This window comes from Equus przewalskii, chromosome 9 (assembly GCF_037783145.1).
Source record: "Equus przewalskii isolate Varuska chromosome 9, EquPr2, whole genome shotgun sequence".
NCBI lineage: Eukaryota > Metazoa > Chordata > Mammalia > Perissodactyla > Equidae > Equus > Equus przewalskii.
In genome coordinates, this window is record NC_091839.1 from 14667241 (window position 1) to 14681055 (window position 13815).

Here is a 13815-nt window from a genome sequence, read left to right on the forward strand (position 1 = left end):
CACAGGATCGCTAGGAGTTGGGATCCACTTGACAGCACTAACAACAAAATTGTTACTCACTTTGGCAAATATTAGTTTTACTTAATTAACTTTATTAAGACTCCTAGCAGGACACCTATTCTAGCTAATTTTTTTTATTGCCTTTAAGGTGTGAGCTCACCAACTTTCCCACCATTACACATTATCGAGTTCCTCTGCTGCACGGGATTTCTTCTGTCTAAAGATTGCACTTTTGGTAAAATTTTACTCAATGCACATCACCGGGAACGTTTCTCTTTTATGTACACACAAAGAATGAAGATTCTTCCTGAAGAAGTCTTCTCCACATCACTTTAGGTGGCTGCACTGCCACACAGAGCCTTAAAGGTGAAAAGTTTTGAACTCTGAATTGCAACGTTGCTTTCTTATGCGGACTCCAGTGACTGTGAAATGTTGCTGTTATCTCCCTCTGTACTAGTCAGTTTAGCCTTTGCGATGCTAGGAACAGATAAACCGCCCAAATCTCTGGAGTGTAACACAATAAACGTTTATTTCTTACTCAAAAAAAAAAAAAAAAAGTCCAACACAGGGGAGAATGCACCTTCCATCAATCCAGTCTGGAACAAACAGCCTCCAGGTCACTGTGACAGGAAAGAGAAGCCAGGAGGGCGTCACGAGATGTTCCTAAGGGCCAGGCCTGGAGGTGGCTCCTATCACTTTTGCTCACCTGCCATTGGTTGGAACTCACTCAAGTGGACCCACTCTTAAGGCAAGGGTCGCTGCGAAATGGAGTCTTCCTATGGGCACAGCAAACAGAACCCGTGTGAGGAACACACAGCAGTGTCTCTGCCACACCCTTAAATTGTCACTTCTATAGAGCTTCTCTCCCGTTTAGAGCATCTAATGGACCTGGAAACCTGAGTGTGGGCTAATATTCCCACCATGTGAATCACATGGGTTTCATTGCTGAGCACACTTTCGAATGTTCTTTATACAGAGAATATCTTTCTAGCAGAGACTCTCCAAAAATAGACAACTAAAGCCTTTGGGTGGACTGAGGTCCTACTCATCCCAACTAGGATCTCCTTCCAGGGCATGCCCACTCATGGAAATTTGACCTCGAACTACTGCCATTGCCACAAACCGTCCATTTGTCAAGAATCACTTACTTTGCCACCGGAGCACACGACGGTTGATGGCAGCTTTGCCGAAGTTCTCGAGATCCACAGTAGTTTCTTGGAATGTTGGAGAACCACCTGCTTCCGTGCTGTGGGCTGACATGGCGGGTGGCAGTGTCCCTGTGCGTCCCTCCCCCGGCCCTCCCAATGGCCGAGGAAGCCTCTGTCACCTGGAGGACAGAGAGCAGCTTCTGTTTTCCTGATGGAACCCTGACTTCCTCCCTTCATAATGCTTCCGTCCTTTGGAGCAGTCTTTGATGAGCAAGAAGCTCTGCGCTATCACTAAAACCCTCGCCATGCTCACGACCCGGATATTCCATCTCGCCCGTGTGCACTCTCTGATGAGCGAGAAGATACGAGTTGCGGCTGAAGCCCCTCCCGCAGTCTCCACACTTATAGGGCCTCTCTCCCATGTGCACTCAGAGGTGGACGTGAAGATCTGAGCTCTGTCTGAAGCCTTTGCCACACTCGTCACATCGATACAGTTTCTCTCTGGTGTGATCTCTTTGGTGTAAGTGAAAATAGGAGCTATAACTGAAGCCCTTCCCACACACTTCACACGCGTACGGTTTTTCTCCTGTGTGAACTCTCTGATGAGTTTGGAGGACTGAACGGTATGCAAACGCCTTCCCACACACGCCGCACATGTAGGGCTTCTCCCCTGTGTGGACCCTCTGGTGAATGTGAAGGTGGGTGCTCTGGCTGAAGCCTTTGCCACACTTGCCACACCTGTAAGGATTCTCGCCTGTGTGCGACCTCCGGTGGACGTGAAGAATGGGGCTCGAGCTGAAGCCTTTCCCACACTCGCCGCATTTGTAAGGCTTCTCCCCGGTGTGGAGCCGGTGATGGACGAGCAGATTGGAGCTCTGATTGAAGCCCCTCCCACACTCCTCACATTTATAGGGCTTCTTCCCTGTGTGCACGCCTTGGTGAATACAAAGAAGGGACCTGAACCCAAACCCCTTCCCACACGCCTCACATCTGTAGGGAGTCTCCCCGGTGTGGACGCAGTGATGGTTGCGAAGAGAGGAGCTGCGCCTGAAGCCCTTACCACACTTAATGCATGGTTAGGGCTTGTCTCCCAAGGGCCCCTTCTGATATCTGGGAAGGTCTGAACTCTGTCTGGGGTCCTTAGCCCTCTCTTGACATTCATACGCTTTTGCATCTGAGGGTGTTGGATAATGAGCAATAACAACTGAGCTCAGACTAAAGTCCCCTCCACACGCATCCCATTTATGAGATTTTTCTCTTCTATGAGCGCCGTGACGACCATAAGGATTCGCATCCTCTGTGAAGCCCGCTCCATGGTTAGTACATCTCAAAGGCTCTGGGACTGCGTGGACCACATTCTGCTGTTGGACGGTTGACTTCATAACCGAGTTTTCCCCACAGGCAGTGTATGCATAAGGTCCCTCTCCTTTACATTCTTGGGAATCATCTCCATCACGTGAGGTCCCATGGCAGCTGTCTTCACACCAAGCACACCCACAGGATTTCTCTTCCATATGAATTCTCTTCCATCTTCCCTGAGAACTCTGGGGCTCGGTCATTACGGGGGCTTTCCTCCAAGATTCTGGGGTCTGTGTCAAGCCTTTCCAAGCCGCGCCATCTTGGTTTTCTAAATTAATGGCATTTATTACACAGTTTTCACTTTCAGAAATCTGAAGAGACGCTCTTGCCCACTCTTCACAGAGGGAGACATCTCCTTCTAAACATTGGGGACATCTCCTTGAAGGTTCGTGACATAATCCTGAGTCACAATTAATCCACCCATCTTTTGTTTTCAAATCTGCCAACAGTAGAGCATTTCTCGCGAGAGGTAACTCAACCCTTTTTCCTGAAGATTCGAAACGCTGTTTTTAATCCCGTCTCCTGTGAGGAGAAAGAGAATTTGGCTAAGGGAACACGTAAATCGTCTATCCAGAGGTTTTGAGAAAACGCACTAGGATGGGGTAGGACGTTGTGACTGGCTTCCTTTTGTATATGAAACAATTGGGACCACGGTCATTCTGATCTATGAGCTGCCGATTAAAAAACACGTGTTGGAGGGAAATCAAAAGAAATCTTGGGAAGACTTTATAAAGGAAGAAATTCACCTCCCTGCTATAAGAATAGTCAATAAAAAGCCTTTAATCATTTAATCATCTTGCTACAAAAGGTAAGGGATCCAATACAATTCACGTGGAATAAATGTATATATATAAAATACATAATATTGGAGAGCTGGACATAGTGAGAGACACAAAGGATCACAAGGACGTTCCAAGATGCTGTATAAGGTTGTAGAAACAAGCAACAAGACCTCTTGATAACGTCTTTTCCTTCACATCACTGTTAATGGGTAGAACTGTCATGAATGTTTGTGTACAACCTGCACAACTGTACATGGTGAGCCTAAAGCAGCAGTGGGGATTGAAATGGGGATAACATTGTGAAAGGTGGTCCTGAAGTTAGTGGGGGAGGCCCATGTACACCTTTGAGACAAGCTTAAAGAGATATCCTCGCTATTTTCCCTGAGGTTCTCTGGCTTCCAGGGACAGAGAAAGTTCACCGAGATCCTGCAATCCATTTCCTGAACGTCTCCCCTTTTAGGTCCCTGCTTCCTGTTCAAGGCAGTTTCTGAGTCATTCTATTGAGTGACCTTAGTTCATACAGTGGTATCACAGAAAGGGGGACTTTGAGCTACCCAGAACAGGCTTAAAGCAGCGGTTTTCCAATTGTTTTGACTGTACCTATAATAAAAAAAGCATTTACACTGCAACCCAGGACACAGAGACAGACACAGACTGTTAACTAAAACAGTCTAACAGCTGACACTAACCTTACTAGGTGCAAGGTCCTCTGACAAATTCTTTTGTGTTCTAGTCCATTAATCTATTTTGCTTTGCAAAAACTACTGGCTACGACACAGTAAGTTGATTTCAGGACTCTCCAGTGGGGCAGCATCCTGATTTAGGCCATTCTCGGAGGAGCCTGTGTCTCTAACATATAGGCACAGTGGTACTCAGTTTCACATAGTTGCTAAAAACACAGGGCCTAGAGCCCGACTGGGAGGGTTCCAATCCTCGTTCTTCTTACAAGCCGTGTGGTCACGGGCAAGTTACTTCTCCACTCTGTGCCTCAGCTGTTTCCTTCGTGAAAGGGGAATGGTAACAGCAACTATCTTATGAACTCAACTGAGGTCATACATATCCGTGTGTGGACCTCTGAGAAATTGCAAGGAGGCTGGAGACTTACAAGCAAGCGAGCTGACACCTACACTGTACTTCCTACATGACGGATCCCGGTTTGGTTCCTTCCATGCGAGTTTGTCCCAAACACAGGGGTTTCTCCAGAAGGAAGCAAGGGACCAAGGCCCTTGGCACCGTGTGAACTTTCTCAATCTCACTCTGAGAAACAGGAGGAAAGAACAAGAGCCCAAACACGTGAGGGGGGCGGGGTGGGCTTGCTAACTGCATCAGAGGCCCAAGGGCGCGGTGCAGGTGGAAGACAGCTCTCTGACCAGCACATCCCAAGGGACACTGGCCCACACTTACCTGATAAAACTCACTAACTGCAAGGCTCTCATTGTACGTGCATCTCTTAGGCATTTTCTCTCCAGTGGCCAGTTCCCCTTTGTGCTCCCATTGGAATATTCTCTCTGGTTTGAAGCTGATCATTTAAGGCAACGGGACCAGTGGTTTGATGCTTGCTGACAGGTGTCGCTGTGCTCACCCGCTGAGACGAGGTTCCTGATGCTCTCCAGCATCACCTCTCGGTGCAGCTTGATCTGGGCCTCGTCCAACAGCGCCAGCTCCTCCTCGGTGAAGACCACGGCCACATCCTTGAAGGTCACGTGTTCCTACAACACCAAGCACACGCCACATCAATCGTCCCCACAAAGGGCCACTGGAAAAAAGGCAAAGCTGGGAGCTGTGCCAGTCCTTAAGTTGTCGTCTTTCTGCTCCCAACCCTTGTTTTGAAGCCACGTGCTGTGATGCTGGCGCTGGGACTCTGCAAATCCTGCTTCCTGTTGGACAACTGGCTGTGCGTGAGGCTCGGACACTGCGGGGCGCTAGAGGGTTCCGCGAGGCTGGGGGAGGACGTGGAGCTGGAGCGAGTGAGCCAGGACATGCAGACACCCCGCAGCCCGGGAGGTATGGACTCTGCAGGGGGAATGGGTGTGAGGGGGGGCTGCTCCAGCCTACTCCCATTCTCCCTTCTTGGCCTCAACCATAGAGCCTGGGAAAACAAAACCCCCATGTCCCCCGTCACCCTCAAAGCTGGGCCACCCCATGCAGAGACTGCTATAGGATTCGGGTATCAGGACAGTCCAAAAATATTAATAAACCAAGTTTATAAACCAATCAACATCAACGCAAAACTCTTAACATCTTTCCCTTAGCACACAGCATCATCTGCGACGTACTCTGGGAACAGCTCAAATCTGAGTCTGGTCAAGCGTCTAGCGCTCCCGCTTACAGGAAACGGTGCGGAAAGAGGAACATGTGAATGATACCAAAAAGAAGCAATTCTGAGGCAACCAGGGAAACCTGATTATTGTCTGGGTATTAGGGGATACCAAAGAATTATTGGTAATCTGATTAATCCATTTCCTTTTTAGAAATACATACTGGAATATATAGGAGTGTGCAGTCAATTCGATTGCTATTTAGAAATATTGTCCCAGATCCTCCGATTCCACTAAAGGTTGTTGTTAGGGCCGTCAAGTGGCTTCTGACAAAGTTCCTGAACTATTACTCTTGATTTCCGTCCTCCTCTCACGTGGACTCGTGACAAGCAATGAATGGACAGGCACCCATAGGCAAACCATCTTGACATCTCTGAGCGTCTTTCTTCATTTCTACAGAGGGAGGAACAGCGCCTGCCTCACACAGCTCTTACAAGCAAGGGAAAGGGCCTGCCACACCACAGTGACTCCAAAACTGCTGAGCCCCTTCCAGAAAATCGAGATCCCCAGCTCCTCAGGATGGACATGGCATTTAAGAGAAAGAAAGGAAGCTTGAACTTACCTGGAACTGAAGCATACTGTCTTCCTCTGGGAAGGGGCCGGATGCTGAGAAGGCGGGACTGCAATGAAGAAGAACCCAGGAGTGAATGAATATCGGTTCCTTCCTATCTGTACTATTTTCTCCCACATTCTCCTCTCCCACGGTATCTTTTCCTCTCTTCTCGCTCTCGATAGACTGAACTCCCACCTCCTCGGGCCTCCCCCACTGCCGTCATCCCAGACCCTTTGGTAACTCCACTCTCTCTCTCCTCAAGCTTTTGGGTCAAAACCGCCATGCTCTCTTCCTTTTCTCAGACTTGTGAATGCATTGACATCACCTCCATCCTAAGGGCTCCCATGACTTTTGCAAATACTGATGATACACCTAGGACATATGAGGCACGCTCGCTGCTCTGGAAACGCCCACAGTATTCTGAGTTGAAACTCTCTAGAACCGCGGCAGGGAGACAGAAACGCTGCAAGCTTGCCTCTCCGTGTCCGCTCAACTCCCTTCTCTGTGCTGCTTGTGTTAGCAGATTCCCTTGTCCTCTACTTCCGGTTGGGTTCAGCCAATGGGGAAAGCCAGCAGCGGATCCAGAGGAGGGACAAAATGAAGTCAGAGTATTTATTCCCCCAGCGCTTTCCTCGGGATTGCTGTGGACTGGCCACGTTCCATGACCCTTGACCAAAGGTCATCGTGCCTGTCAGTGGTCCTCATCCCACAGCTCCTTCTCCAGGTTCTGGTACCTGCTCGCTCCCTTAGCCCTTTGGTCCTGGGACCAGTGACCCTGCTTTGACTAGCTCAGGGATAGCGCGATCCCCTTTGTGGACGACCATACCCTGCCTCCACCTTTGTCAACTGTCCCTTTCTCAAGCTCTTCTCAAGTGACCCTATTTGACCATGCTATCTATTTCCTGCTGGGATTCTGTCCGATAAACCCTGTAAACACAGTGGCCTCTGGCCTTTGAGGAGAAACTCATGGCATCCAATTGCTGCTTTAGGCACTGTGGGAACCTCAAAGACTAAAAGATCAAGACCAAAAGCCACATCTCTGTCCTCTTGCTGTGCTTCTCAAACTACCCACAGAGAGGGACCAGTTTTATAGTATTTTCAATGGGCCACAGACTAACATTTTGGTAGAATACAGTAAAAAAGAAACTTCTAGAAAAAGGAAATGAGAAGGCATAGAAATTACAAGTCCGAGTGTTTTTTTATTAGTAGATTAATCAATCATACAATTACTAAAATTGCTGTACAAATTTTTAAACGCTGACACTCAAGTTCACAGACCAGTAACATTTCGTTCCCCAACCGTCACCGGTCCACCAGCCACCCTTTGAGTTGCAAGCTCTGGCAGCGCACAGCGTTACAAATTCAGGTTAATAGGATATGAAATGTGTTTTTGGCAAATCCTCGGACTTTCTCCCGTCCTTTCCTCCCTTTAAGAGAAAGCATGAAGCCCCTTATTTCAGGCTCCAACGAAGATTCATTCAACTCCCGAGGACAGCACTCATCGCGTCATTTTATAATACTAGTTAAAACCTACCAGATATATTCCTCCTAACCTTGTCACAAAACCATAAATCCTGAAGAAATAACCAGGCCTCAGTCGTTTATCTGCTGTGCCTGCTAAAGACCCCACCACCGATCAAGGAGTCAGTCAATGACTCTTGACAGTAAGGGAGGCATAAATAGAGTTGGCTCTGACACATTGGATGTGGGTGCAAAGACACAAAGATACCAGGCTCTTGTCTTCCAGAATCTGTTCTCTGCTAAGAGCCGGGCACAGCACAGGTGGAGTTACAGGCACACACAGACACACACGCACCCACACGTATGTGGAAAGGGGTTTGGGTTCCTCCACTTCTGGTTTCAGGGACCCGGCAGGAATCAGATGGCACAATCGGATGTGAGGGGAGTTTAATAAACAGACTACTTACAATGGTGCAGGCTGGGTGTAACCAGAGGGGCCCGGCAGCACCCTGGGGAGTGACAGGGAGGCGCCAGCACTCCACTCGGCCTGAAGTGGGGAGGGGACGGAGCAATTCTGGGGCCTGGGACCGAGGGCTGCGTGGAAAGGGCCGCATGACAAGAATTGTAACTTTCTGCTGAGAAGCGCAGCCAGCTGGTGACAATCCTGCAGAGAGAGAACTGGGGGGCTAGACACTCTGGCTCACCATTGCCCTCTCTCCAGACTCTGCTGTTGTGGCTGCCCAATGGCCAGAGGGCAACGGCGGCCTCTTGGGGCAATAGCACGGTGGAAGGGCAGAGCGTGGAGCTGGAGGTGGGGAACCACACAGACACTGCCTCAATTCCCTGCGTTTTCCCCACCTGCCGAGTCCGCACAGCTCTCTCCCACAAAGGCGCCTCTCACTCCCTCCACCTGATCGTCACCCTGATCTGCGTCACTGCAGCGGCTGGAGACCAGGTGCCCAGATCAGCCTCTTTAGGGGAAGAGGAGCCAGAGGTCAAGGTGCCGCTGAATTCGGAACCGCGATTGCTCAGAAGCACGGTCAGAAACATAAGCTCCAAGTCCTTCCCCAAACCCCGCTGCCAGGTTCCTGGCTCTTTCCCCCTCCAGCTGTTCTAGAGGCTGCAGAGCCGAGGAGACGAACCCGAACACTTCCAGACGTTTGTGGCAACCGTGTGGACCAGGATAACGGGCATTTCCTCTGTGTGTGTGACAGTGAATGTCACGTGGTCGCGCCCAAGTTGTCCGTCTGAGCCGTGAGCATCTGAGCCAAAGGACTCTAAGAGACCAGCTTCAGCCCTGAGGGCCTGCGGCAGGACTGTGGACAGGGCTGTCCCTGGTCCATTCTAATTTGCCTTTGCACCAGTTAAAAAAATGCATCCCTTTCTCAAGATACTTTTCTTCCAGCTATTAGAAAATTATTATACTGATTTTGTTAGAAGAAGGCACTTTGACTGTTGCCTGTGTGTGTGTCTGTGTATCCTATAATGCGAATGGCACACCTTAGATGTGGTGCCCTTGTGCAGTAGCCAACCTGCATGACTGCACTGCAGCCCTGCCCTCAGAAAGCCTGTCCACAAATCTAGGACTAGTGAGACTTGGCTGCGTGCACATGACAAAGCCTATCACTGGCCAGTTCAAGTGACTTTGAACGATGGGACTGTGGGAGGACTTTTCTAATGACCTCCCCACATCCCCTGACCATGGGACCATTCTTCTATGATCAGACCACAGGATCTTGTACCAACACCCCTTGTAACACTTTTCACATGCGCTGCAACCTTTCCGGGTACTTTTTGCTTTCTCTCCTGTAACATGTGCCCCCTAGGAATAGAGACTGCATTATTCACATACATGTGGCACGGCTGCATGCAATAGGTGCCAAATACATGAATGAGTGGAGACGTCTGAGCCTTTGCCAAATTTAATTCTCAGAGTGAAGAGGTCAGATCATGAGATCAAAAGTGTAAGGAACACAGATCATCTTTGACCCGCCTGTCGAAGGCGGGCTCTGAGGAAGGCAGCAGAGCCGGCTGGGGAGAAGGAAGACTCTGAGGTCGGACTGTCCTGGTTCAAGGCTCCGTCATTCACTGGCTGTGTGCCCTTGACCTTGGGCAACTGTCTCCTGTGCCTCGGTCCTTCATCGGCACAAGGCAGGACATTAAGAGAACCTATTTCACGGGATCATCGTGGAGATTCAATGTCATTACATGCAAAGTGCTCAGAACAGCGCCTGGCACAGAATAGGGGGTGACAGGGGTGGGCTACAGTGCTCTGGGCTCCCTGCTAAGTGCTCCAGACATAAGAGAGAGAGTCAGTTCTTGACTAAAGGCTGGGCAGACCTGCGGGGAGAGGTGAGCCAATGAATTCCCTGGAAGGAGAGAAGGGCTGGAGCAGACATTCCACAAAGCTGCACAAAGGCACAGGGAACAGGAAGCCAGCATCCCCGAGAGGTCCAGGCGGTCAGGGAAAACTTCAGGAAAAAAGAGGGCATGGGGTCGCCTAGTGCTGTAGTGGTTAAGTTCATGCACTCTGCTTCTGCGGCCTGGGGTTCGTGGGTTTGGATCCGTGTCAAGCCATGCTGTGACAGTGTCCCACATACAAAATAGAGGAAGACTGGCACAGATGTTAGTTCAGGGCCAATCTTCCTCACCAAAAAAAAAAAAAAAAAAAAAGATAGTTGAGCCGTAGCAGATGCCTGAAGAAACAGGCGCTTCCAAACCGACAAGGAAGGAAAAGGATAAGGGGCAACAATGGCAGTGCCAGCAAAAGGACAGATGTGGGAAATACTGTGGTCCAATCAAAGCACAGGAAGCACATGGGGGTGGACCAGAACACAGAGAACCACAGGGCGGCGTGGCTAAGATGAGGCTGGAAACATCACCAGGGGCCAAATCCTGAAAAATCTTGGACGCCATGCTAAAGAGTGTGAACATCGTGTTGTTATTATTCTCACTACTATTATCTTCCAGGTCTCAGTTTAGATGTTACTTCCTCCAGGAAGCCTTCCTGGATAACCCCTCATACATTAGGTAGAGTCTGAGTCTGTTCGGGCTGCTATAACAAAATACTGCAGATGGTGGTGCTTATAAACAACAGAAATGTATTTCTCACTGTTCTGGAGGCCAGAAGTCTGAGATCAGGGTGCCAGCATCATAGGTGAGGGCCCTCTTCTGGACAACAGACTTCTTGCTGTGGCCTCAAAGGGTGGAAGGGGCAAGGGAGCTCTCTCGGGCCTCGGTTACAAGGGCATCAATCCCATTGGACCTAATCACCTTCCAGGATTTCAACACCTGAATTCTAGCGGGACACCCCAGCAGGGACCTACATGGCTGGCACTTCCATCAGCACTCTACTGTGGCTGCTTAATTGCCTTCCGCCTTTGGCTGAGGGAGGACAGGAACTGCATTCCCTCATTCAACACGTATTTACTAAGAGCCCACTGTGTGCCAGGCCGTGATCTGGACACTGAAGACACAGATGTGATAAGTGCGGTGGAGGAAAAAGATGGGGGAAGGTGGGTGGGGAGCGAAACAGGTGGTCAGGAAGGGGCTCACCGAAGTGAGACGTGAGTAAAGAGCTAACGAAGGAAGTGAGCGATACCAATATCTGTACCCAGGGCGTTCCAGACAGAGGGGACAGCATGTGCAAAGGCCCTGAGGTGGCAGCTTGCAGGGCATGTGGCTAAAGTGGAGTGAGTGAGGAAACGAGCAAGAGGAGAGGAAACACAGGTAAACGGGGGCCAGATGGTAGATGGTCTTAGAGACCATTTTAAAGATTTTGGCTGTTACTCGCATTAGATGGGGGCAACGGGAGGATTTTAAAGAGAGGAGGGCAGGATCCAACTCAGGCGTTAACAGGATTGCCTGGCTGCTGTTGGGGAGGGATGACCAGTGGCATGAGGGGAGCAGGTAGCAGGCATGACGGTGCCTTGGATCAGGGCCGTGGAGGTGGAAGTGGAGAGAAGGTACTGGGCTCGGCATTTATACTGAAGATACAGCCAACGGGATCAGCTGATCGCTTGCACGAGGGGTGGGAGAGAAAGAGCAGTGGGGGCTTTGGCTTCAGCGACTGGAAGGATTTACAGAGATGAGGAAGACCACAGGAGGGGCAGGTTTTGAAGACCAGGATCAGGAGCTCAGTTCTGGAAAAATTAGGTTTGAGATGTTGAACCTATATTTACAGAGATAGAAGAAAAAAAAATAGCCTGTTGACAAGAGACAAAACACAAAAGACTTATAATCAGTTTCCTTAAGGAAGAAGACTACAAAATTCCATGGAAAGGCCAGAAGCTCTGACCGCACCTCCGAGCTCACAGTGATTCCCGAGGCACCGGGGTCTAGTCTCAGGGGGGGATGCTCGAGGTCTGGCCCCCACACGCTACATGCAGCTAGGAGTAAAAGCCACCCTTTTTACGCCCCTGGCACTTCCTAGCTGGTTAACTGGAAAATTGTTTCAAAAATATTTTATTATGAAAATTTCAAACATACAGAGAGGTAGATGGAACTGTATAAGGAACCCCCAGGTACCAATCACATGGCTTAAACAATCACCAGCATGTGGCCACTCTTGTCTCAACTGCACCACCAGCTGGTCCCCACGTACTCATAGAATATTTTGAAGCAAATCCCTGATATCATATTATTTTGTCCATAAATACTTCATTATGTAGCTCTAAAAGATGGGAAAAAGTTTTTACAGTGTTAATACTACACCTAAAAGAATTAATTCTCTAATCTTACCCAACGCAGAATCAGCGTTCAAATGTCCAACTTGTTGACTGCAATTTAGCAGCTTACAATTCGCTGTGTGTCTTGTAATCCTCAAAGTTCGCATTTCTTGGTTCACAGCGTGCAAGGAGAGGGTGGGGTTAATAATTCGGGGCAGTTCTTTTCAAAGTGCATTCAGGGACAGACTCCAGAGCTATTACTAGAGAGAGGATGCACCGTCGGAGCTCTCCCCGCCCCCCGTGTCCAGAGGCCAGAACCCCCGCCCCGCAGTCAAGAACGCCCCGCCGGAGTCAGGGCTGCCGAGGACGCAGCGCAGCATACAGAATTCAAGGCTCCGAGAACCCAGGGACGTGCTGAGCCAGAATCGGCCCCCCGCAGGCAAGCCGCGGAATGAGCAGCCCAAGCCGTCCCCCATTCTCATGCTCGAGCCAGTCCCTCTCCCCAGTCCGGGACGCACAGCCCAAACCCGCACCCCCAAAGCGGAGCCAGCGACCCCCTGCCCCGCCTGGGTCCAGAGAAGCACGTCCCAAGACCGACACCAACCCCACCCCGGGCATGCACAGCCCAAGCCGTTATCCCGAAACCTGCAGAGCCGCTTCCTGAGTCAAAACCCCCAAACCCAGCCCAAGCTCCCCGCCTCGATCCCAGGGAGCCCGGGCCTGAGCCCCCATCACCCGACTCTCCGAAGAGGTCCTTTCATCGGCCACCAGTCCCTGCTTCCAACTCCTCCTACTCCAGGCCACAGGGCCGGGTCACAGCGGCGCATCCTCCACCCCCATCACCGGAGACACCTCCGAACGGGGCGCGGTCCAGGCCGACTCACCTCAGCTCCCCAAACAAAGTCGCCCACCGCGCGCGCGCCCCCGGGCGCACGGCGCAGGCGCAAGGGAGCCTGTGGACTACAATCCCCAGAAGCCCCTGCGCGGCAGCGGCAGCGGCAGCACCTGCCGTCGGAGGGCTGCCCGGGGGTCTTCGGTAAATCTGGTGCCGCCCGGGCTCTGTCACTTTATCTAAAATAGTAATAATTACAATAGCGATGAAATATCAGTGGAATGTTAATAATGATTAAAACATGTCTCTCTCCACACCTGATAAAAAGGAGGAAGACTAAATAGCTTACCACCTGGAAAATGAACACTTGTTACCATTTTAGTGAAAATCCTTATAGGTTGTTACTCTGTAGACATCTCCTTTAATTGCATAAACAGGCAATTTTTCAATTAAAATTTACTTCAATACTTTTTTTCACGGTTTGTTTCTATTGAAGGGGGTCTCTGGAAATTGAGACCCCACATGGCTCTGGACCCAGCTCTGTAATATTTCCCCAGCTCCGGAGAAGCAGAAAGAATTAACGACCAGCGGCTTCTGTGTTGAGCCGGGGAAGGGCACGAGTCTGGCGGGTCCTCTTAGAAGACACGTATTGCAACAAATCACGAAAACACGTAAAGTTTTCATATTTTCTTTAA

General features: G+C 50.1%; 2 protein-coding genes across 2 annotated transcripts in view; both read right to left on the reverse strand.

The window, feature by feature from the left end:
- The window catches only part of LOC103550909 (zinc finger protein 112), a 101576-nt gene that overhangs the window by 61489 nt on the left and 26272 nt on the right, over nucleotides 1–13815 (reverse strand). The window lies entirely within an intron of this gene.
- ZNF285 (zinc finger protein 285) lies at nucleotides 1259–13361 on the reverse strand. The gene is given in 5 exon segments (XM_070632898.1): nucleotides 1259–2886; nucleotides 2889–3029; nucleotides 4872–4998; nucleotides 6170–6227; nucleotides 13173–13361. Coding segments are annotated over 4 exon segments (1788 nt in total). The 5' UTR covers nucleotides 6185–6227; nucleotides 13173–13361; the 3' UTR covers nucleotides 1259–1381.